This window comes from Magnolia sinica, chromosome 2 (genome assembly GCF_029962835.1).
Source record: "Magnolia sinica isolate HGM2019 chromosome 2, MsV1, whole genome shotgun sequence".
NCBI lineage: Eukaryota > Viridiplantae > Streptophyta > Magnoliopsida > Magnoliales > Magnoliaceae > Magnolia > Magnolia sinica.
The window spans coordinates 16342767-16370076 of record NC_080574.1 but is presented as its reverse complement, the minus strand read 5'-3'; the positions used below and the strand labels follow the sequence as shown (position 1 = coordinate 16370076).

Below are 27310 nucleotides of genomic sequence, written 5' to 3'. Positions count from 1 at the left end.
TACATGTAAAACAAGGTGGCCCGCGAAGGTTGTGTGTTTTAGGCACTAGGTAAAACAGGCGTTGCAGATGATTCGGGTCTATAGGAGGGCCGGTAAGATGATTAATATTTTTCTCCTATTCATTGCTCCCTTTTACAAGATCTCGCTTCCACCTTCTCAATCAACTACTATTTATAGTCTTATAATCTTCTCCATAAGGCATGTTCCCTTAGAAAACCAAGCTGCAAGAGATCCTTCCTCTAATGAAAGATGAAGCTAAACAAGCCCATCTTCCTTTCATCTTTTCTCATCATCTTTCTCTTGAATTCCATGCTAGTTGCATCTCAGGAAGTTGGTATGCAATCTTCTTCAATATCTCCAATTTCTTGTCTATGGAATGTTATTTTCTACATTAACCTCCCTCTCTCTACTCTCTTTTGTAATGATATAGAGAACGAGGAGGAGTACTTCAATTACATTGAAGGGAGTGATAAGGGTCCAGATCACTGGGGCCAAATCCATAAAGACTGGGCCGCTTGCGGCAATGGTGATATGCAATCTCCCATCGATTTGTTGAATGAGAAGGTGGAGGTGGTACACCATTTGGGGAGGCTGAAGAGAAGATACAAGCCATCCAATGCATCTCTAGTGAATAGGGGTCATGACATTATGGTAAGTGGATAGTAATCAGAGACCCCCGATGGCCATCCTTCTTTAATCTAATGGTGATAAAAGTTTTAATCCCTTTATTTACCTATACTATTGGTTTTATCATGTTGATATATAGCTTAAATGGGAATATGGAGCCGGATCGCTGTTCGTGAACGGAATGGAATATGTACTCAGACAGTGTCATTGGCACTCACCTTCAGAGCACACCGTCGACGGTCAGAGGTGGGCCTTTCTCTCTTCTCTACGGTTGCCTTTATTTGCATGATGATATCATGATATTCGGTGCAACCAAATGCATGATACATCTTTTCTACATCCCTTTGGACAGTTATTAGTTTTTAATTAGGTAAGTGAAATATCAATATATATACATGAAATTCTTATGGATATGATGGCATCTACATGTTGTGTGTGATATTGCAGGTACAATCTAGAGGTGCACATGGTCCATGAGAGTTTAGACAAAAAGATAGCTGTGGTTGGGATCATGTATAAAATCGGAAGAAGAGATAAGTTTCTCACCGAGGTCAGCTTGCTAGGATGAATAGAGTCTCTTCACTTTGTGCAGACGGCAGTGTTATCTGCGTTTCACATCCAAGCCGTCCATTAGGTGAACCCCATTTTAAAGATCATCTCAGACAAGAATTAGGATGGCCCACTTGGCGACACATGTGGAAATTACATAATGGGCTGCCATTGTTATATGGGTTATTGTTAGTGATGATGGATATGGCCCATCTGATGGTTAGATCAATCTAATTTTTGCCCTAGGTGAGTCTTTAAGAGGCACATCTTTTGGATAGCTCTGTTGTTGTGCATGCATGGCGCATTTGCCATATGCACAAGGTGGAATGTTAGCGCAACTGCCTTTGTGGGTGTGTTAGCCACCTCATAGAGTTTTTAAGTGACACATGAGATGGCTATTTATTCCATATATAATTCAAAAAATTCACATTGGTCGGATGGCATTTGATTGATATTATGAGAGATGGACGATATCATGATCCGCAAGGAAAATAAATGGGTCAAATCATCATGTTTGAAACATCTACTAATAAGCCCTATCATGGATTGTACATAATTCCAATGACCAGCCTTGTCTGATGCCAACCATCCTATATATGGCTTGTGAAAATTGGATGGTTATAATCAAATGGTCAGGCCAGTATTTCAATCAAGCTATGCCTCTACTGGATGGTATCTCTAGATGTTTCATATGTTGTTTAAAAGCTTCCAGGACACACAAGTACATAACTAGCTTCACAAACAATTGCCTTGATTTTTGTTATTATTATTATTTTTACAATATGACAAGAGAGATTTTAAAAAAAAGAGAGAAATATTTCGATACTTTGGCAGAGTGTAATGGATGATGCATAGGTTGTTATAAATTATTCATAAATTGCATACTTGGAATATATGTAATTCAATATATACTACTCAAATGAAGATGTATAATAAAATAAAATATTACTTTTATATGGTTATCTAACTATTAGATTTTTGGAATTTTGATGGACGGTTAAAATTGACAAATATCTAATATTGGTATTTATTCAAAAACAAGTGTCCATGAGTTAGAGGTTGGGATTTTTAGACATATCTAATTTCTAAATCGTAACCTTAATTACACTGAGTTCTACAACTTAATTTGAATTGAATTCATGTGTCATGTGTGCCATTTTATGTGCTTGTGCATCAGGTGTTATATACAACCAAAAAAATTATGGACAGGCTTTTGGAAAAGAAAAACATCACATCCAAAAGATTTGAGGGAAAGAATCCAATTAAATATGTAACAAGCATGACAATGTCAAAAGGTCAATGATAACAAAGTGAGGTGGTCACTCAAAAATTGTGAAAATCTATTTTTTCGAATTTTTTTTTTTTTGGATATAGAAATCACTTTTTTAATGAAAACCTATTTCCATAAATGACTTTGTTTTCCCAAATGGCAGAAAATATTATATTGGAGAAGAACCATTTGATTTTAATGGTATAAAAGAAGATTTTGCCAATCCAAATAGCTCATTTGTAACAATATTTCAATGTTCATCAGTGTTTTAATTTTTCTTTTTTCTTCTTAATTTAAAGGGTTATTTATTTATTTTTTTAAATTTATTTATTTTTAAACAAGTTGTATACTAATATCCAGGTTCAAAAAATTGCCCTAGAATCATATCAAACGCTGCTAACATTCTTGTCATACAATGAAAAACTCCCCTATTATAGAATAAAGAGCCGTTATGTACAAATTCGTTTTTAACCATAAGGAGCATTGTGTTATGGATTATAACACTTGTTACCATTAAACGTGTTATTCACCATGAGTTGGATGGATTCGTTTTTCAAAATTTTCTGATTTTCATTCATAACAGCCAATATTGCTGTATCAGTAACTGTTCTAATGAAGGGTCCTTACCCATGCCTCAGTGGTAGACTTGCAAGAGTTTTGACATGAAGTCATGGGTTCAAGTACCCATTGTGGTGAAAAACCAGTGGTGTGAGTGCATGGGTGTGATTGCATGCGACAAAAAAGAAACTGTCCTATTGTGAAGTCCTTGCATATATATGGTTTGTAGCATTTAAGCTGAAGTAACCTGTGATTTTTATTTTTATTTATTTAATTTTTTTTGGGGTCAGTTGATGGACTACGTACGTGCCATCAGCAATTCAAAAGATGCGGAAAAAGTGGTGGGCCTTGTTAATCCAAAACATATAAAACTAGGTTCGAGGAAATATTATAGGTACATGGGCTCTCTCACCACTCCTCCATGCACGGAAGGTGTCACGTGGACCATCATAAAAAAGGTTTGTTACTTGTTACTTATAACTTACATAAATAAATGATCTTTTGCACTTCTAGCACTAAATAAATCAATGGGGCTATAAGTTGCATGTGTCTGTTTGGACACTCTCATCAATTATTTCTTACTGTTCAATTCGGTCACTGCACTCTTAATAGGCCACTGAGAAGTATTGTACTAACCAGTTCTAACCATACCATCAAAGACCATGAAATGGCCAGTTCAAATCATTGATGGTGTCCAATCAACAATTCAAACCATCCATTTAGTTGGGCATCATATTATACTGCTTATAGTTCTAAAGAACCACTTTTATCAGATGATATTAGCTTCTTGAAGAAATGATGACCATGAAGTTTGGTCTTGAGATAATCAATGGCCTAAATCGATTGATAGTGTCACTCACGGTACCATTAGTGTTAAGAAAACACCTGTTTTATGTTATAAACACATCACATATATTTTGGATTAATTTTACATGTACCTCCCTTCTAATTCAAAGATACATTGCAGTTTATTTTATTTATTTATTTATTTTACACACCCATACTATAAACACTTGATCCCATGATCTCAATGTTGAAATAAAGTGATGTAGAGCGGGTCGCAAACAGTTTTATGGCCAAGATGGAACAGAAAAGGCCTAGTCGACGACAGAAGTGATCTGAGTCGTCGGACCTTAGATCGGGCGTATCTCGCAATTCGGAATGAGTTATCTGACGTAAAATATATGATTTTGGGGTAGAACAAGCTACTTTAGCCCACCAACCCCACTACACCGGGTTACGCAGCCCAGAATTGCGAAAAACCCCTTGATCGACGGTCGTTTCCCTGTTTTAATTTCATTTTTACTATAAATAGTAAGTTTTAGTTTGATTATAACTCTTCATCTGTCGGGCTTTAGGAGTTGCGTCCAACGTGAAAAGAGCTTAGAATAATTAGGAGAACGGTTTGGTGAAGCCAAATAGGACACTTACTATTTTTGGCCAAAAACCTTGCGCACTAGTAGACATCACGACCGCCTATAAATAGTAAGTTTACTATTTATAGTAAGTTGCGAATTCTAGGAGTTTTAGTTATAGTTTGATTCTGATTTTTTTCTCATTGCTTGGTACCCATATTTAAAGGGTCGTGAACTCGTTTTTATTCATTCATTAATCAAATTCGAATTTATTAGAATTTATTTCTATTTCCTGCTTTCTTTCCTCATGGATTTGAGAAGTCTCTGTGAGGAGTTCAGAGAATATTCGTGGATTCAGAATAGCTATCCTCTTGAGGAAGACGGTGCTTGACCTCACGTCCTCCCCTGTGTCATAAAGTCTATCACTCATTGAGCCATGGAATCATATTCTAAACTCTAAAACACTATATTGTATACCCATTTCCCCGTGCTAGAAAGCAACACCGTTGTCCTTAAGCAATGGACTGTTTTACCCCTAAGTTATAGGTAAATAGTTGTATATGGGTGCAGGCCCACTATAATTCATCTATCTCTTTCAACCCATTTAGCCATGGTCACTTTATGAAGATGAGAAGCTAAAAATATCAAGCTGATCCAACTATCAGCTGCGTCAAGATATGAATTTAGAGGTTTTTGGATGGTTGACCATTGTTTTCTACACACAGTAACCTTGTAATCTATGTGATGACTGGAAGATAGGTCAACTGCCATTTACACATAACAACAGGCCATCGTGGTAGAAAAATAAACTTCTTATATCTTCGTCACAGAGTGGAGGGGAGGTGTTTATAATTATCCTTTATTTAAATATGTTACGGAGAAATGTACACATGTTATAGCAATGTATTATGGAATTTCTTTGGCCATTTTTTGGATGTTATTATCAGGTGAGGACCGTTTCGAGGGAGCAGGTGCGGTTGTTCAGGGAAGCAGTCCGTGACGTGAGTACCACCGTAAACTAGAAACAGTCTACTTATACAAACATGTAATTATTTCATGAGAGGGCCCACTCTCTATAGTGCACAATGGGTCCGTCCAGAATGTTCGTGGGCCGTAGATGTGCTGCAGCCTAAAAGATTAATCATCTCAGGCAATTACTAGCCAGAGGATCTCTGCCCAGCAAACATAAGTGCAATTATCCAAGTTCAAGCCATCATCGATCATCCAACTCAGTGCTCCCACATGAGCCCACATGATGAATGGCTTGGATTATATGTGCACGTGCAGCCTGGGTTAACTCGATGCTACCATCATTATTCACACGGTGTTGATTGCTGCTTTGCAGGATTCGCAGATGAATGCTAGGCCCACACAGGATACGAACAATCGAACGGTCCACCTCTATAGTCCACGAAGAATTCATACCTAGCTACCATCCTAACCCTACATTTGTGGGTAGATGAGAAAAACAAAAAAAGGTCCTTGTATTGACTATAAGGATTCCTAATAGGTTTACGTTCGTGGTCTCCTTCAGCAATGGTTGACATTACAGAGAAATTCAAGCCAAGACGTTTCTACGCTGTTGAAAATGGTTTGGCTTTTTCTTTCTTTCCAACTTCTTTCAAACGATTCAGTTCTTGTCTTTTGCTGAATGATGAATGCAGAATAAATACATTAAGGTGGGCCTCACCATTTTCGGTGAATCTGGGGTCTCACCTACTACGTACACTCCCCTATCACATGTGCATGTAGATATTTGTTTCTGTCTACTAGTGTAATTGTTACATTTTTACCACAGGTGAACTTTGAATATTGAAAGTAAATGAGAATATATTTAACTAACATCGTTTCTATCTCGGGTTTTGAAAAGTGCGTTGGGTGTTTATTGTACGGTTCAGATTTTTTTAGTAAAAATTAAATTATTAAAATTTTTACACATATATATACTATATTCCCTCAACGAATACCCCACTAGCATGAAAAACTATTTTTTTAACCTATACCTAACCTGCCTAATGTGGATGGGTGGATGAGATGAACTCTGTTCATTAGGTGTGTCAACCCATGTTAGGCCTCCAGCTTGAACATCACAATGATCCAAAGCTCAAGTAGGCTATACAATAGCATACAATGTAAAATCTACCCAAAATCTCTAAATTCATGTGGTGTGGTCCACCTGAGTTTAAATATAGCTTGATTTTTATGAGAGTTCATGCATCTTGGTGAGAAGATTCATATGAGTGGATTAGATGGAATATATTACCAATGGTGAGCCTCATGCAAGCTAATGGTGGGTGTCCCATCCTAATGCTTCCTCATGGAGCTGCTACCATAGTTTCGAACCAACCCAATTTTTGGTTTCCAAGGTGAAAACGACAATGCACTTGATGGATGGTGCGGATCTCATCTACATTCTTCTCCAAGTAGGTTTTGGTTAGGCGAGCACCCGCTCCCTACTGGGAAGCGGATTGCGTACTGAGTAACTCAGTACGCTAAGCGCACTGAGTAAATGCCGTGGGGTCCACCGTGATTTATATATTTTATCCACTCCTTCCATCCATTTTAAAAGATAATTTTAGGAGTTGAAACGAAAAATAAAACATATAAAAATATTAAATGGACCACACCACTGGAAACAGTGTGAATTGATTATCTACAGTTAAAAAATTCTTGAGGGCCACAGAAGTTTTGGATCAAGCTTATATTTATCTTTTACCTTCATCCATGTTTTTTTAATCTTATGAAATAGTTATATGACAAATAAAACATCACCGTAGGCCTAGAAATGTTTCAACGGTGGAAATCATTATTCCCACTGTTTCCTGTTGTATGGTCAACTTTAGCTTTAGATATGCTTCAATTTTGGTCTCAACCCATTAAATGAGCTGGGAAAACGGATGGACAGCGTGGATAAAGCACATACATTCACGGTGGGCCTAGAAGAGTTTACTCAGTACGATAAGAGCGAGCATACTGAGTAACTCAGTACGCAATCCGATTTCATGGCCGGGACTGCAATGGGAAGAACAAATGCCCTTGAGCCTAATCCTTGATAATGCACGGCTTGTGCCCAAATTAGAGTTGTACATGAGTTGATTTGAGTCAAGCTTGGCACAACTCGGCTCGACTAGGCTAGTAGCTAACCCCATCTTGAACTCGGCTTGGTTCGGTCCTTGAACCTGTCTGGCCAACTTGGCTCTGTTCAGTCAACAACTTAGGGCCAATTTGAGCCGAGTTTGAGCCTGTTGCATTTTATCCAACACTTCGAATGTATCTTAAATTTATTATAGAATATAAAACAATAACAACATTTTACAGGTATTTCATCACACCTCGCGTGCAGCATCAAAATAATCAAACACCCAACAAGTAGCATCAAAATCGAACACCCAAGATATCCATTCTTTCCTCACCAACATTTTGTTGAGTCATTTTATTAAACACTCGGTGAACAAAATCCATATCAAAATAACCAAGTCACCAATTTGATTCGATCCGAGTTGGTTCAAGTTGAGATTCGATCCGAGTTGAGTCGAGCTCGAACTCAGCTTAAAATTTTTTTGAGCTCAAAAACCAGCTCGACTCGGCCCGAATCCAACTTCGAGCCGAGGCGAGTTGAATTGAGAGAGTTGATCGAGCTAACTCAACTTGTGTACAGCTCGAGCCTGAGCCCAGCCACTGACTTTTGTTCAACACCGGGTTTGCTCATTAAGGGCCTGTTTTAATACTACCAAATAAGTTACTTTTTCTACTTACAACACTAGATAAGTAACTTATTTCAAATAAGTTTGGTTTATGATTAGTTATAAGTAACATGGTTTTTTTATTTTTATTTTTATAGCTTTTCTACTTTTCACAAGTTGGTTAAGAGAGGCATAAGAGAGACGAAAGAGAGGAGAAGCTAATAAGTATGTTCCTTACCAAACATAATTATGTCCTTAATAAGTGAAAGTAATATAAGTTGTGGTATAAGCAACTTATCTTAATCAACTTACCATTCAAACGGGCCCTAAATATGCCCCAAAATCCATGATATATAACAAAGTTGAACTTGAAATCCTAAACAAGGTCTGGGTAAGGTTCGGTCAGGCTGACAGGCTTTTAAACAAAGCACGAGCTTCGCCCAGTTACTAAATGGGCTTGTGATTTAGGCCCATATCCAGACTCCCGGTCTAGTATTTCAGCCGAAGCCTGGGCCAAACAGGCCAGGCCAAATGCCCGACGGGCCAGTCCAACCGAGACTCCAATTTCCTACTGATCTCATCTTCTTTTGGGTACACTACCCTTGCCAGTTCCAGGCTCGGCACAGGTTGAGGCAATGAGAGTCCCACCATGATGCATGGAACTTATTCACACCCTTCATCCATTTTGTCATATCATTTTAAGGTATAAGCCCAAAAATGACGGAATGAGATGCCTACCATTGAAAACTTCTTGGGAGTCAAAGAAGAAGTTTTGATCAGCCGATATTTATGTTTTTGGGTTAATCAAGGTCTATGTGACCTTATGAGCAGTTTGGATGGAAAATAAACATAAGCTTAGGCCTAAGAAGGTTTAAAGTGTGCGTGTCATTATTATCACTGCTTCATGTGATCTGGTCCACTCAACGTGGGTCTTATGCTCTTAAATGATATGGCAAAATGGATGAGCCAATACATCACTCTCTGCTATGTGAGTGGGACCGCATGACCCACCTCGATGTGTAAATTGTATATTCACTCCATCCATCTGTTTTTTCAACTAATTCAAGGGTATGTTACAAAAAATATCCCAAAAATAAAGCAGATGCAAATTTCAGGTGGACCACACTACAAGTAACAATGGTCATTGACTAGGGTCTATTGTAATGTTTATTGGCCATCCAACTTGTCGATAATGTCACACAGACCTAGATGTAAAGAAAAAACAAATATCAGCTTGATCCAAAACTTTTGTAGTTCGTAAAAAGTTTTTAATGGCCGATAACAGTCTCTTCTTGTGGGGTCCACTTAAAATTCATATATGCTTCCTTTTTGGTGCCATGCCCTAAAATAAGTTGGAAAAACAGTTGTGTGCCATAGATATTAACATGGCCCTACGGTCAGGGTCCCACCCACTTTGTTGGTTGCCGAGTCGCTGCCAAGTCGTGCTTGATGATAATAAGAGGCAAGGCTTCGATGGGTGGCCCACTGTTATGTATGTTCCTTAATCTATGCCGTCCATATGTTTTTAAATTTCATTTTAGGACATGGTCCCAAAAATAAAATAGATCCAAATATTAGCTGCATCATATCATAGGAAACATGGGTGATTGAAAACCCACCATCAAAAACTTCTTTGGGGCCAACGGATCCACTCAACCTCCGGATATAGTAAAAAATACAACTAAACAAATATCAGCTTCATTCAAAACTTTCGTGGCCGTAATAAGTTTTTAACAGTCAAATCATTACTATTTCATGTGATGTGGTTAACCAGAGATTTGGATGTGCTTACAATTTTTGGATCGTGATATAAAATGAGCTCCGTCGAAGCCGAGCCCGTTTATAACGCCTGAAAATAGATGGAAAAGAAAAGAGAGTAAATATACTACATGGATTTAATGCTGCGATCGGAAGCTATGTGGGGCCTACAGTGATGTTTGTGATAAATCCACTCAGTCCATTCACTTAAAAAAATCATTTTAGGATAAAGAGATAAAAATAGGCAGATCCATTACTCAAGTGTGACACATGAGAGTAAAAAGTGGTAATTAAACTACTACGGTTGAAAATTTTATAAGGGTAAGGGAGTTATTTTCCAGGTTAAGTTTTTGTGTTTTCAATTCATCAAGTAAGAATGACGCTATAAACGGTTTGGATGGAAGATAAACATGAACGTGCGTCCAGGAAGATTTCAACCGTAGGCATTTCTTTCCCACTTCTTACTCGTGTGACGCAATTAAGTTTTGAAACCGCCTCTTTTCTATCCCTTGTCCTAAAGGCGAAGCAAAAGAACGAAACAGGACAGAGTCGGGATCCTCTGTTATCAGGTCAAACAGAGAATTCCTGTTACCCTAATGGTTTGGCGTCCGAAGCTGTTTTTTATTTTATTTTTTATTTTTTTTAGCGAGTGGTGACGTGGACCGATGAGAATTAGGGTATCAGGAATTCTCCGTTGACCTGATAACAGAGGATCCGGACTCGACAGGAAAACGTCGTAGTGGGCCACGTAGCTTCCAAGTTCCAACCGCACGAATTCATGAATACGTCACAGTGTAGATATTTCGGGAATGCTCCATCCAGCAGCTGCGTAAAACAGGCTCCGTGGGGCCAACATATTTGTATGTAAATCCACTCCATCCATCTGGAGATAAAATCTATTTTAACCGTACATACACAATATCATCGAATTAAAAAAAGAAGCTCCAAATGGCTATATAGTGAAACTGCTCCTAAAACCTATAAGTTAACACGGTACTATCAGATATTTGGATACGGTTCATTTTTATATTTTCACGTCATCCTGATGAGTTACCCCTGATTAACGGGTTTGATAAAAGATACCACGGTGCCCCCACACATGAATCTATGGTCAGCATCCCATCCCCTTTGTCACCTGTGGTCTAGCTCACGTGAGTTCTGGTTCTCGCTGATTTGTCTTCCTACCTAGTAGCTAGGATAGGGAATACAAGCTGATGCATGGAGTGGATTTTACGTATAAAACTTCGTAGACCCTTATAAGTCGGGTGTTTTACACAGCACGTGTTGCAAAGGATTCGGGTTTAAAAAATGGGGACGTGGATAGGGTACCGTTGAAACTTTCCTAGGTACACAGTGATGTTTATTTTTCATCAACCTATTCATAAAGTCATATATACTTAGATGAAGGGAAAATAAAAATATCAGCCTGATCCAAAATTTAATTGTCCTCAAGAGGTTTTCAATGTTAAGCTTTTAATCCTTACTGTTTGGTCCACTTCAGCTTTTAATCTATTTTCTAAGCTAATTTTAGGACTTTATATTAAAAGTAAGCGAGATCCAAAACTCAAGTGGGCCGCACTAAAGGAAAATGTAGATAAGGAAATTCTTACAGTTGAAACCTTACTGGGTCAACAGTTATTATGTTTACATGCCATGCCATCCATACAGTTAATAACATTAATCCTACTGGGATGAACTGAGAACACAAATATTAGATGATTCAAAACTTTCAACTGTGAAAGTTAAATCCTCACGTTTTCAGTCCACTTGAGTATGAGATCCATCTCATTTTTGGTCTCGTGACGTCAAATGAGCTCACGAAAAGGATCGGCAGAGTTAGATTTCTCAAAAAATATAATGGTGGCCCCACCTAGATTCGCATAGCAGGAACTTCCTGCGCAGGAAATTCGCGTACCAAAAATTGAATGTATATGCCACTTGACACTCGCTTACCGGTAGCTTACTCTATTACAATAGGGCGTACCTGTTTTATTTCATTTCTAATTCTGGAAGATAAAATAAGGGAGATGGTATAGTACTGCGGGAAGAACTAGAGATATAGAGAAGTGTCTTTCTACATTACACATAGAAGAGTTATCCATCAATCTCAACTGTCCAACTAGTGGGCCTCATTATGGATGGACTGTGTGATAAAACTCATACTTATCAAAAGACAGTAACCATCACTTAATTTAGACTATGAACATTTTTTCTTTCCACCATTGATTTGAATAACCACTATATAAATAGATAGACTCATCTAGTCTATCCTCATTTTGAATCAATTTTGATCCATTGTGAATCCCACTAGATGGACGATCCTGATTGCAAGATAACCCTACCAAGTGTAGTAATTTGATTATATCCTTAAACATTCAAATTGTAGACCTCACACGTACCATACGGTCAGGGCCAAGCGTTGTATAACCCCTCCTACTAAAATTAGTAGATTATTAGTAGATTGCCAGGGAATAATATATTGGAGGTAGTAAAATTAATGTGTTCGTTCCATCCGTGCTGGCTTTGACGAAATCTCCCTTCTAAAGGAAGGAAATCCACATCACCTTCCCATGCAAAACTACCATTTATAGTGCCTGAATCTTTCTCAAAATGTATGTATTCCTCTCTCTCTCTCTCTCTCTCTCTCTCAGAAAACCAACTTAGTGAAAGATGAAGTTCAACAAGCCCACCTTCTTCGCATCTTTACTCATTCTGATTTCCATGCAAGTTACATCTGACCATGTTGGTATGTTTTCTTCTTAAATATCTTTAATCTTATGTTTTTATTACTTGTTTATGGATTATTCCTTTCTATATTAATATCTTTCTTTTGTAATCATATAGAGGAAAAGAGTGAGTTTAATTACATTAAAGGTAGTGAAAAGGGTCCAGAGCACTGGGCCAGCTCCGTAAAGAGTGGGCCACTTGCGGAAACAGTCATATGCAATCTCCAATCAACTTGTCAGATGACAAGGTGAAGGTGATGCACCATACAGGGAAGCTCAGGGGAAGATATAAGCCGTCCAATGCAACTCTAGTGAATAGGGGTCATGATATTATGGTAAGAACGGTTGTGATTAGAGAACAATGATGACCCAAGTCATTTATGAAACCTTTCATTAATATCTTTATCATTGGTTATTTTATTTTATTTTATTTTATGTAGCTTAAGTGGGCGAATGATGCGGGTTATGTATCCGTTAATCGAATGGAATATTTCCTAGTGCACTGTCATTGGCACTCACCTTCGGAGCACACTGTCAACGGTCGGAGGTAGGCCTATATCACTTCGGATGGGTTTGGTTGCAGCAAATATCTGTTGTTAATTGCAAGCAAGCGCACAAAATATAATAAGGTTTCTTTCGTTCAACCGCCTGAATTTAGGGTTATCAACTGAAAAACGCTTGCTTTCAAAATATTTAAAGATGCACGCTTAAGATTTCTGCTGTTAGACATTCTGATGCTTAAGTCATATAGGTTTAAGAGCCGTATTTTAAGAATGGCAAAACTGCCCTTTAGTTTATGCGGCTGGCCATTTTAGCAGGTTTATAATTGAAGTGGGGGTTTTGCATTTTCAGAGGATCGGAATCCTCTATAATGACTGTTTTACGCAGCCCAAGCTTTAGGGCCCACCGTCAAGATGGCATTTATGTTTTCCCTTCATCCAGGTCTGTGTGACCTTATTGATAGATTGGATGGCAGATAAACATCATGGTAGGCCCTAGGAAAGTTTCAACGGTGAGCATCATTGTGCCCTTGCTTATTGTGATGTGACCCACTTGAGCTTTGGATCTACCTTTTATTTGGATTTCATGCCCTAAAATGTTCCGGCAGAATGGATGGACGGTGTGGATATAACATATACGTACAGAACTTTACCACGTCAACAAAGAACGGACCTGGTGTTGTGACGAGGTTGAATTAGCAGGGAACGGATTAGGTGCGGCCCTTACCATGGGCCCACATTGATGTATGTTTTCTTATATCACCATAGAAATCTCAGGTGGACCACCATAGGAAACAGTGGTGAATGACTGCTAAAAACTTCTTCTGGGCACAAAAGGATCAATCTGATATTTATTTTTTCCTTTTGTGACCTTATCAAAGTATTAAAAAACGTTACCATGGGCAACGGTGATGGTATGATGCAAATTTTTAAATTTTATTTTATTTTATTATTATTTTTTTTAAAATTTTTTAAAACACACTCACACCCCCACACACCCTTGCACTCACACCACAATAAGTACTCGAGTCTCAAACCCATGAACTCGTCTTAAAACTCTTAAGAGTATACTGCTAAGATGCGAGCAAGGACTTTTCATATTTGGATCTGCTTCATTTTTGGGCTCGTGCTTAAGGTTACTTGACTAAACCGATTAATAACATGGATATAGAATCCACTACTTTTTAAGGTGGGGGTGACTTACCCTTTGTACGCATTGCATATAATTATGGTAATCTTGACTGTTGAAATCATGGAAGTAATTGCAGGCAGAAGATAATCATAATATCACCATGATTTTTATCATCCTGTTGTTGAATATTCAAAAGGATAGTCTACTTTCCAAAGACAATATCTCCATTTACACGAGTTGAATGGAATGATTGGTGTAATTTTTGTGATACTCTCTTCTACATCTTACTGTTAATTTAAACGGCTTGGATAATTATATGAGAGAGTCGCTATCGCAATGGCTATAAGAAGTTATAATGAAAAAACGGGGATAATGACACCTACCATTGAAAATTCTCAGGTCAACCGCAAAGCATGTGTGTGACATCCATCACATAAAATTAAGTTAAAAAAATGAGGAGATCCCCGAAATAGTGGACTACACCAAATGAAACAATGGGAAATTGAGATCATTGAAATCTTCCTAGGGTCCACTTTTATGTTTATCAGGGCCATCCAACTTGTTAATAGGATCACACAGACTTGGATAAAGTGAAAGCACAAATAGCAGCTTGATTGGAACTTTTGTGACCCTAACATGTTTCCACTGGTAGTCGTTCAATCACCATTGTTTATTGTGGTGGTGTCCACCTGCAATTCAAATCTATGTCATTTTTGGCTCACGGCCTAAAAGAGAGGGGAAAGTAGATAGATGATGTCGATCACACATATGCGGAGAGGTGAGCCTTGTTGATTTTAACACAAGCCCACCTCTTTTTAAAAGAATATAACCGTGAAAACAGAAGGGCATAAGGGCAAATTCGAATTTTTCACACCTTAACAGCTCGAATTTTTTACACCTTAACAGTGTTTTTTTTAAAAAATTATCAATAAGTGTATGACAAAGTCAAACAAGAAGTTATTTTTCTATATTTGCAAATCTTAAGCTTGCTGCTTTAGATATTTTGAAAGCGAGCACTTTTCAGTCAATAACACTAAATGCAGGCAGTTGTACGAAAATAACTTATATATATATTTTGCATCCCTTTGTGATAGTTGTATTACTTTCTTCATGCATTTTTTTGGGTCTAACCAGACAAACCACTCAATTTTTTTCTTTAGATGTCAACACATATGTTCACTTGTTTAGCGGTCTTTTTATTTTCACACTTCACATCAGATCTAATTCATAGTTGTAAGCCTATTGCTCCGAATGAGGAAAATGCTCCTAAGAAGTGGTCATATCTTTGCATATTGATGACAGCCTACATTCAGCCTACATTTTTATCCACCTTCTTGGAATGGACCTGATCCTTGTCCACGGACTTTTGAATGATCTCGATAGAATGATGCAAGTTATCTACTACCTTGTGTTGACCAATCTAGGTCTTTGTCTACTGTTGTCTAATAGTCCCATCGTTTTTCACATACTTTTGAACGCTCTAGATATTTGCCATATATTTTTGAATGATCCAAGTCATGTTGAATGATTTAGGTCCTTGTCCACTCTCTTGTAATAGTCCTAATGATTGTCCACACACTTTTGAACACTTTAGATTATTGTCTAAGGTCATAACTTTTGAGGGGTTGTGGACACCCCACTCAGCCACGGAATGATTGATCGCACTCAATTAAATGAATCACATCTTGCACGGAATTGCAGAACCATCTGCACCCGTTCATGAGTGACATAGGTCCATCCAAAATCATCCCCAACCCAATTTGAACCAACCTAATCCATAATCCAACTCATGTCCCAAAACAAGGCCAAATTGACCTATTTGTTTTAATAGAAATCCAAATGTTGTTGGCTCCCTTTTATCTGGAAGCTGCCTCCTGTCCCTATAATTAACACTTAATCAATTACGCGCTTGGATTCAGTTAGAGGTAGTGGAAATTCTACTTCCTCTATCCTCTTTTTATCTCTAGAAAATGACATGTGTTCTTACTATCAACAACAAATCAGTTATGCCTTGGAATTTGTTCAGAGATAGGTAGCGAAAACCCTCACTCTCCTCTAAAAGATGCGTCTTATCCCAGCAATCAACAATAAATCAGTCATGCCTTGTAATTTAGTTCAGAAATAGGTAGCAGAAATCCAATTCCTGCTACCTCTTTCTCCTCGAAAAATGCCTCGTGTACCTGCAATCAACAACAAGTTTGTTATGCTTTGAGATTCGAGTCAAAGATCAGTAACATAAATTCAATCCCAGCTCACATTTCCAAAAAAGGCCTGGCATTTTTCGATCTAGATCTCACAGAGTGGAGTCGGAGATCTAAGAGTTTTCATCAACTTCTCTTTTAAACAAGTGTCAATTTTTTTATTTTTATTTTTCTCTACTCACATATCTTGTACTCTTGATTCATTTGAATAGTTCATTTACTGCTTTCATTTACACTGGTTTACATTTACCACGTTATTACATTCTCCTTCCTACACATCCTTCTGTTGTAATTATTATTATTATTATTATTATTAATTTATTTACTTTTAATCAATAATTTAGATTTAGAATCCTAAAAATTCCACATTTCATAAAGTGGAGACAATACATTTGTACAGGTGAGAAAAGGTATTTAATACATTCTTCCATTGTAATTGAGGCCCTTGAAATCTATGGACATAGTCCACAAGCCAAATCGTTCAAATTCATAACGGTCTTCATGACTCCGGAGTCATCGTGATCTTACAATGTCTAGTTTATCATTGATTATAAGATTTTGGCTAATGGCGAATTCATAAAACACATCCTATCATCCACCAACCAGATTCTCCATCCACCATTTTGGTGTGCCACGCCCGGTTTATTTCTTAAGTAGCTCATTATTTCAAAAAATAGGTTAATTGCTGTTACTAAGAGTTGACTGAAAGCAGTAAAACAGAGGGACCACAAGAATTTTGAGTGCCGACATCTAAAGATTTATTTTATATATATATATATATGTATATTGTTTTTCTATTGTCTGATTAGGCCAAAATACAGGTGATATATATTTCATAAAATATTATATATTCATGAAAACATTGTGTACCTGATGGCATCCACACGTTGTGTGAGATTGCAGGTATTCTCTAGAGTTGCACATCGTCCACGAGAGCTTGGAGAAAAAGAGATCTGTGCTTGCGATCCTGTACAAAATCGGACGACCAGATAAGTTTCTCACCAAGGTCAGTTTATAAGGAGAAAGACTCTCTCTGTGCCGAGAGATATGTTGAAGTACACACACAGCCATGTCATGTGTGTCAAACGTCCAAATCATACACAAGCTGAGCCCATCTTAAAGATCATCCTCTACAAAAATTAGGCTGGTCCACTCCAGATCACACGTGCAAAAATAATGGATTTGTTTTTGCCATAAGTGCTATTACTAGTGATGAGTGATGAGGGGTATGTTGCACAGCACGCCAACAACGCAGTGAATCGAGATCCAATCTTCGGTCTTATCCACAAACGATAAACAAGAAGAAATATAGACTAGAAACAGAATCAAAGCATTCCAAACAAACCACAAAACAAGATATACGTGGAAAACCCCCAAATAAGGGTAAAAAACTACGGATGCAAACTTTCACTATAAAGAAAAACGAAGATTACAAAATAATATACTAACCCCTTCCTTGGAAGTACAAAGAAAACCCTTTGCCCACACCTTAGAATTATTTCACATATCCTAGAAAAGCCCTAGGGACACCTATTTATAGTTTAAGCAACTTTCCTTTCGCACATCTGTGAAAACCGACTCAAAAATCTGCAATTCGTATCAAATCCGAAAACGAATTAGCATAACTTCAATTGATCCAGCAGGCTGCTCGACCGGTCGAGCGAACCCCCCGACTGGTTAAGCATGAGCCTCGACTGGTCGAGTACCACGGAATCAAAAAACCTATGCTCGCTGGACTTTGAGTCGAGCCAGTTCACGACTGGTCGAGTGGACCACTCGACCGGTCGAGCAGGTCACTCGATCAGTCGAGCGGCCCCCAGATGTGGTTGCACATCTCAACAATCTCCCACTTGGAGACACATCACCATAAACCTTCGTCTTCTACATCTGGAGTGCACCACCTCCCTGTCTTCAAGCTTGAAGACCAATCAAAGCTGAATAGAGCTCCAGCTTCTCTTGTGTGACCACCTTGGTCAATATATCTATAGGATTCTCACTTGTATGAATCTTCTCCAGAGTAATTGATCTATCTTCCAGTAACGAACGTATGAAGTGATATCTGATGTCAATATGCTTGGTCTTTAAATGAAATTCTAAATTCTTAGCCAAGTGTATTGCACTTTGACTGTCACTGTACAGCTTGCAATCTGCTTTCTTCTTACCAAACTCTTCCATGAAACATTGCATCCACACTATCTCCTTGCACGCTTCTATAGCCGCAACATATTCTGCTTCCGTCGTACTGATAGATACTATCTTTTATAACTGTGAGACCCAAGTGACTGCAGCACTACTTAGAGAAAAAATATAACCTATAGTGTTTCTTTTGCTGTCAATATCTCCTACCAAATCTGAATCCACGTAGCCTTGTAGCTTGATTTTCGATCCTCCATAACATAGCCCTATATCCTTAGTACTTACTAGGTATCTGAAGATCTACTTCACAGCTTCCCAATGTTCCTTCCCGGAGTTATTCATGAACCTGTTAACAACTCCCACTGCTCGAGTAATACTGGCCTCGTGCTCACCATAGCATACATAAGACTCCCAATAGCTAATGTGTATGAGACTTTAGCCATGTAGTCCCGTTCCTCCTGCGTCTTTGCTCCTTACTCCTTAGTAGCTTGAAGTGGTTGGCTAATGGAGTGCTAACCGGCTTAACACCTCCCATATTGAATCGATCAAGTACCTTGGCTATATAATTTGCCTGTGAGAAAATTAATTTCTTATTTTCCCTGTCACACTTTATCCTCATGTCTAGGATTTGTTTTGCAGCTCCTAAATCCTTCATGGCAAATTCTCTAGACGGCTGTCTTTTGAGATCTGAGATGTCCTTCATGCTTGAACTGGCCACAAGCATATCATCAACGTACAGAAGAAGGATGATGTATGACGTATCAAACTTCTTCAAATAACAATAGTGGTCTGCATGACATCTCCTAAAACCGTTTCTCGACATGAAACTATCAAACTTCTTGTACCACTGCCTCGGGGCTTGCTTTAGGCCATATAGACTCTTCTTCAGTGTACACACCTTGTTCTCTTTTCCTGCTGTCACGTATTCTGTTAGCTGATATATATATATATATATATATATATATATATATATATATATATATATATATATATATATATATATATATCTCTTCTTCAAGGTCCCGATGAAGAAAGACTGTCTTAACATCTAGCTACTTTAGATGTAAGTCCTCTGTAGCCACTATACTTAAGACAATGCGAATCGTAGACATTTTCACTATTGGTGAAAATATTTCAGTGAAATCGATACTTGCCTTTTGTTGAAATCTTTTCACAACCAATCTGGTCTTGTACCGTTTCGAACCATCTGCTCCTCTTTCAGTCTGTAAACCCACTTGTTATGAAGAACTTTCTTATACTTGGGTAGAGTGACTAGCTCCCATGTACGATTAGACTCAAGAGAGTCCATCTCATCATCCATGACCTGCTCCCACTTAACCTATGTATCTGACTGTAATACCTCTTCAAAACACTCTGGTTCACCATTACCTGTCAGCAGTAGATAATGTAAGGAGGGTGAGTATCGGACCGTGGGTCTCCTCTCACGAGTGGACCTCCTCACAGCCGGTGTCTATGACTCTGCCTCATAATGCTCTTGTGCATGATCATCCTGTAGCACTGTAATACCCGTATCCGGTAACTCTTCCAACTCTACAAATTCTTTTTCTTCAGCCTTATTTTCCCACACACTGTCCTTATGCATCACTTTTTCATTGAAGACTACGTCTTTACTTTTAATGATTTTCCTGTTTTCTGTATCCTAAAACCTGTAGCCAAAATTATGCTGCCCGTATCCTATAAACGTGCACCACCTGGACTTCGCATCTAACTTGTTTCTATGCTCTTTATCAATGTAAATATATGAAGTGCAACCAAACACTCTAAAATGTGCAAGGTTCACTTCTTTTCCAGTCCATATTTCTTCTTATAGCCCACTATCCAATAGTGCTAAGGGACTTCTATTGATGAGATATGCGACGGTATTCATAGCATCTGGCCAAAATGTCTTAGGCAACCATGCATGTAGCATCATGCTCCTAGCACGCTCAAGGATGGTCCTGTTAATGCGCTCAGCCACACCATTCTGCTGCGGTGTCCATGGAACCATTTTCTGATGTTTGATTCCATTTGCTGCACAATACTCCTTAAATTTCTTATAATAGTACTCTCCCCCATTATCAGATCTGAGACATTTCACTGTTTTACCTGTCTCGTTTTCTACCATAACTTCCACTTCTTAAATACATCAAATACATCAGATTTGTACTTTAAGAAATAAACCCACAGTTTTCTACTAGCATCATCAATAAAAGAAACAAAATAACATGAGCCACTAAGAGATGATACTTATGCCGGTCCCCACACATCAGTGTGTACAAGCTCCAACAGATGCGTCTTTGGAGCACGTTCTGTTTTCTTGAAACTTACCTACTTCTGCTTGCCATACACGTAGTCCTTGTAGAATTCCAAGTCAATAGACTTCAGCCCTGGTACCTTCCCTTTTGGCAATAACACTTTCATCCATTTTTCACTCATATATCCGAACCTCTAATGCCATAACTGTCCATTCACTCCAGTTGATGCGACTGTGAGTGAACTATACGATCCTAAAGTCACGTACAAAGTACATTCCTTCTTGCCTCGAGATATCACCAAGCACTTTTTGTAATCTTCCATGAATCAATGGTAAATGTCATCACATAACCGATATCAGCTAACTGCCCCAATGAGATCAAGTTTCGTTTCAAACTTGGTACATGTCTGACATCCTTCAATTTCAAAGTCGTTCCGTCTTTCTGATTGACATGAACGTTTTTCTTTCCAACAATACTGCACGGCTCATCATCACCTAGGTAGACTCTCCTGTTGTCACCTGATACATAATTACGTAGAACTTCCTTACATGAAGTGGCATGAAACGAAGCACTCGAGTCTATAACCCAAGACTCATTCGTTGCATTAAGAGACAAGATTAACGCCTGTGTGTCACTCTCATCAGATAGATTTACTGAATCCTTCCCACCTTAAGAGCTTCCTTCTTGTTTTTTGAGTGCCCTACAATCACGTTTCATGTGCCCCCTCTTTTCGCAATGCTAACACCCGTCTTTATCTTTCGGTCCCTTGGACTTCTTCCTCGACTTAGAACGTCCGTGTTTATTGCCTCTTTTGTTCAGTAATCTTTCTCTTCCTTTAACGTTTAGAGCATTCCCTAAATCCCCTGAAACTTTTGATGTCTTTCTTATAGATTCTTCGCTAAGAATTAGACCAGCCACATCATCAAATTTAGTTTTGTAGACCTTAAAGAATTGCTTATAGCAATCACCAAACCATCCTGACTGTCTGACAAACTGAATAAGATCAATAACACCCTGACCTCATCTTAAAAAACAATGCCAACGGATTCTAACTGGCTCGTGACTATATTGAACTCATTTAGATGTTCAGCCACACTCCCACTATCTGACATCTTCATGTTGAATAGCTGTTTCATAAGATGAACCTTGTTGGACGCTGAGGGTTTTTCATATATACTGGCCAGGGCTTCCATTAATTCTTTTGTAGTTTTCATCTTAGATATAATAAAGGTGACGCTCTTAGACAAAGAGAGTCGGATCGTTCCTAAAGCCTTTCGATCCAATAAAAACCATTCATCATCTGTCTTCATTTCTGGTTTCTTCTCTTTTCCTCCTAGAGGAATATAGAGGTTCTTCTGATACAGATAGTTCTTTATCTGTATCTTTCATAAGGCAAAGTTTGAACCATCAAACTTCTCAATTCTAGTCTTCCATTCTTCTGTCATCGCTCCCAATAGAACTAAACCAATAGCTTTGATTCTAGTTGTTGCGCAGCACGTCAACAACGCAATGAATCGAGATCCAATCTCCGGTCTCACCCATAAACGATAAACAATAAGAAATATAAACTAGAAACAGAATCAAAGCATTACAAATAAACCACAAGACAAGATAAACGTAAAAAAACTCCAAACTAGGGTAAAAAACCATGGATGCAAACTTTCTCTACGAAGAAAAATGAAGATTATAAGACAATATATTAACCTCTCCCTTGAAAGTACAGAGAAAACCCTTTGTACACATCTTAGAATTATTTTCCATACCCTAGAAAAGCCATAGGGACACCTATTTATAGTTTAGACAACTTCCCTTTTGCATCTCTGCGACAATCGACTCAAACATCTGTATTCCGCATCAAATCCAGAAACGAATCTGCTTAACCTCGACTGGTCCAGTAGGCTGCTCGACCGGTCGAGCGGACCCCTCGATTGGTCGAGCATGAGCCTTGACCGGTCGAGTACTACGGAACTAAAAAAAACTTATGTTCGTTGAACTTTAAGTCAAGCCAATTCACAATTGGTCGATTGGGCCACTCGATCGGTCGAGTAGGGCACTTGACTGGTCGAGCGGCCCCCAGATGTGGCTCCACATCTCAACAGGGTATGGCCCACCTGATGATTGGATTAGTTTGATTTTTGACCCAAGTGATCTATATGGAGGGAAAACCCTTTTGGACAGCTCTGACATATGGCACATGGCACATTGGCCACATGCACAACTTGGAATGTTAGGGCACCCACCTCTACAAGTGCCCTAGCGATGTATGAAATATTATAAGTGACGCATGGGATGGACTGTTAACTCATTCAGGCCATGATTCAAAATTCATATTGATTGGATAATCCTAACCGCACGACCAATTGCGGTAAAGATTGAAGATCAATACATTTTGTAGAAACATCTATCTGTAGCCCCATCATGGATTGTACATGATTCCAGTGACTCTATATAACCTTGGTCGATGATGCTAGCAATCCTATATATGGTTTGTGAAAGTTGAATGGTTACAACAAAGTGTCCCACATTCAAATCAACGCTAGTGGCATTGAATGTTTAGGTGTTTCTGGTTTTGAAAAGGAAAACATCACATGTAAGAAAATTTATGGAAAAAATTCAATTCTAATGGTTAAAAGTGATTTTTGTCTCTAAAAAAATATGAAATTCTTCATTTCCTAGGTTTCTTTTCATGAAATGGACATTATCGTTTTTTTACTAAACTCATTGAAATGGAAATCGATTTTCATAGTTGTCTTTGTTTTTGCAAACGGGTAAAAGCTTTATATTTAAGGAAATGATTTTATTTCCACTCACACGAAGGATTCCTCAATTTTCCCGTTGCTCTTTGTAGTGTGGTCCAGTTGATCTTTGGATATGATTCTTTATATATATATATATATATATATATATATATATATATATATATATATATATATATATATATATATATAATTTAAACATAAACCAGTTGTATACTTGATTACTTCTATCAATGTCTATGTTCAAAAAAAAAAAAAAACCGTAAATTAAAAGCATTTCAACTGCAACAAAAATTGCTAATGCTAATGATAAATTAATAGCTGTGTAGAAAATTGCTTTAAAAAAAAAAAAAAAAAAAACCATAACAGGCTTTATGGTTTGTATTATTTCACTTATTTCATTTTTTCAGTTTTTTCAATCTTTCATTTCATAACAGCATGTATTGATGTATAAGTAACAGCGGCAGTGAAGTCATGGCCACCTTGCATATATTCATATGAAAATATTTTTGGAGCACTTGAAATAAAGTAGCTCTCAACCATTTTTCTGCCGTTGTCAGTTGATGGGGAACATTAGTGCCATCAGCGACTCAAAAGATGCGGAAATAGGGGTGGGCCTTGTTAATCCGAAGCAGATAAAGGTGCAGCCCAGGAAATATTACAGGTACAAGGGCTCTCTCACCACCCCTCCATGCACTGAAGGTGTCACCTGGAACATCTTAAAAAAGGTTTGTAACTTATATAGATAAATCTTAAATTGCTCTTTTAACCTGTCAGCCATCAGACTATGAGTTGTTTCTATCACTTTGGACACTCCAATCAACCGATTCTAACTTTTCAATTCGGTCTCACTACTCTACTTAGACCACTGAGAAGGGGTATCATATCAGCTAGACGGATCCAACCATACGTTCAAATCCTAAATCAACGGTTCAGATCATTGGAAAGTGTCCAATAAAAATTCAAGCCATCCATTTAGTTGGTCATATTGGACTTGGTATTGTTCCAAAGAACTACTTTTATCAGCTAATGAATGGTATAGATCAACTGATTGGGTCATCCATATGTCCAAATCCAAGCCATTGCACTGTAACTTAAGATGATGAGAAGACTGGGATAATTGTAAACACTTCGCTATATTTTCTAACAATTGTAAAATACACCCTCTTTGTTTTGGATTATTGCATGTACTCCCTACTTCAAAGATTCATAACAGACTCCCTCATGCGAGGAATCTACACCATTATTTTTGAGCAATTAGCTTTATTACCCCTATCATGTACAAAACTAATTTTAGATTTGTAGGCCACCATAGTGCATCTCTGTCTTCCAACCCGTTCACCATGAAAATGGTATACTCCAAAAATCAAGCATTCAAGTGAGGGTGTTGGGTGGTGGTCTATTGTTTTCGATGATCTGTCTAAGGTGATGATTAAACTAGCCTGAGTACTGTTCCTGTTGGATAGGTTGGATGCCATTTAACATAAAAGATCGAGGGTCCTGCTTGCATGCAAAACAAACTCCTTGAAGGAGGTTATTTTTGCCACTTGATACAGATTTCTCTGACGACATCTCTAGTAGTAGGAAGGTTCCTGCAATAATCCAAAATCAGTGATGGCCTATTTACAATTATCAGGAAAACAGAGGTTATCATTACTCTTTATTTCTGTGTATGCTGCTAAGAAACATACACATGCATACTACAATCTTAGAGTATCCCCGAATTTCTTAGCTATTTTTATTTTGTTATATATTGTCAGGTGAGGACTGTTTCTAGGGAGCAGGTGCAGCTGTTGAGGGAAGCACTCCAAAGTGTGAGTAAACTAATCAACTAGAAACCGTCGATTAATACAAATATAGATTCATTTGATAAGCTGGCCCACTCTCTACCCTGAATAATGGTTCCAGAGTGATCGTGGGCTGTTGATGTGCTACACCCTAAAAGATTGAAAACCTCAGGCAATTCTAGCCATAGGATCGCTGTCCAGCAAACATATTGTTAAAAACCAATATGGTTAACATTAATCCAATAAATGCAACCCATCGATCTCAATCATTCAAGTGGTTATTGCGCATGGGCAGACATGATGAAAGGTTTAGATCATGTACAAGTACATGTCTTGGAGATGGGCCGCGCTCCTTATAATCCCTGGAATGATATAAACCGCATCTTCAACATTGCACTTACGGTGTATACAACATGAGATTTTGTACACGTGCTGCCTGGGCTAAATCAAGTATTTGACACGTGAAAACACTATACTGGCATTTTAAATTCTAATGGGGTTGATGACTTGTTTGCAGGATTTCAAGGGGAATGCCAGGCCCACACAGGCCAGTCGTCCAGTTCTTTATTCCGTGAAGAATTCTTATCTAGCTGCCATCATGACCCTACATTTTAGTGTTGGTCATTATTTCTACGGATGTGAGATGGAAGTGAAAATTAAATTTTTTTTTTTAAAAAAAAAAAAAGAAAAAAAAGAAGAAGAAGAAGAAGAAGAAGAAGTCCTTGTGATGACCATAAGATTGTCTATTTCAATTGGGATTAATCATCAATGGTTGACGTTTTAGTGAAATTCAAGCCTAGCCCTTCCCGTTCTTTTGAAAATGGTTTGGCCTTTTCTTTTCTTTCTTCTTTCAACGAAAGATTCAAGTATTGTCTTCTGCTGAAAGCGATATCTTATTAGACATTGGCACATGACAACAAACTATATATTCATATGAGGTGGCATGATCCCCTCGCTTGTCCTACCTATCATCACTAACTACCATTGATGGAAAGGTACTCCAGTAATTGGAGGTGGGCTCCCCTCATTGCAATCTACAAAACAAGAAGAATTTGTGCTGGATCAGCACTAGTAATGGAGAATCCTATTAATTTGATATGGTTAGGATGGTCCATGATAGAAGCTACTAATGAATGGTTAGGATATTCGGACAGGTGGTATTTTGGCTAACCGATATAGGTTATACTGTTCTATTTGTCTGGACGTGGAGCAAAGCCAGCCAGGGTCAGCCTCATTAGTCAATGCACTAAAGTTAGGGCATGTGTCCAATTAACAAACGGACCAACACATCCAATGGCTCAGCTGCAACCAGTACAGATGCCTTCCTAGAGGAATGGTCCACTGGTGCAGAGCTATATATATATTGGTTCCACCACCTATATGGACCAATCAAATTGCGTGTCTCGAAGTAATGAATCAACTAATAATATGAGCCATGTGTTGGTAAAAGGAATTGATTGACGGTCCAGATTCAAAGCATATTAACACACTGCTCAACCAATGAATGTGCACGTTTGAATCTAATTTTCTTGCTCCACATGAATAATGCCAAACTCTTTCAAAATATATTTTTGTATTACTAGAAAAATGCACATGATTTGCATGTGGGAGATAAGTGTATGTGTGATTTTATAAATATATTAATGTCCAAGAAACGACCTGACATGCATGAAATTCGCACCGTCCATCATATACACAACCACCCGTCAGTCTCTGATCCAAAAATTAAGGATGTGTCAACATTTGGGCAAGCCCAATTTGTTTTAAAAAATGTTGTTTTTAAATGGATGGGCCCCATTTTAGGAAAATGGGATCTGCATGGTAGAAAACATTTTGATGGTGGCTTGGATTTCACACGTGTTCAGGCATATGGCACATGTTATCAAGCAATTCTATCTATCCAATTAAGAGCTATCACGTGGATAGTTAACAACAAAATAATGAGTGGTTCAAATTCGAAGGGAAAACCAGATGGTTACTGTTATCTTCTTGGTCAGCGTTTTGGACGGTCTATATA

At 38.1% G+C, this 27310-nt stretch overlaps 1 protein-coding gene and 1 pseudogene across 1 annotated transcript; both read left to right on the top strand.

Annotated features, from left to right (window-relative positions):
- Positions 1 to 249: 249 nt before the first annotated feature.
- Positions 250 to 5788, top strand: LOC131224083 (alpha carbonic anhydrase 7-like). Its single transcript, XM_058219651.1, has 7 exons — positions 250 to 334; positions 431 to 651; positions 767 to 873; positions 1075 to 1177; positions 3295 to 3462; positions 5307 to 5360; positions 5705 to 5788. The coding sequence occupies exons 1-7, from the start codon at positions 250 to 252 to the stop codon at positions 5786 to 5788; spliced, it is 822 nt and encodes a 273-aa protein (XP_058075634.1).
- Positions 5789 to 12470: 6682 nt separating this feature from the next.
- LOC131224071 (alpha carbonic anhydrase 7-like) overlaps positions 12471 to 27310 on the top strand; it is a 30198-nt pseudogene continuing 15358 nt past the window's right edge.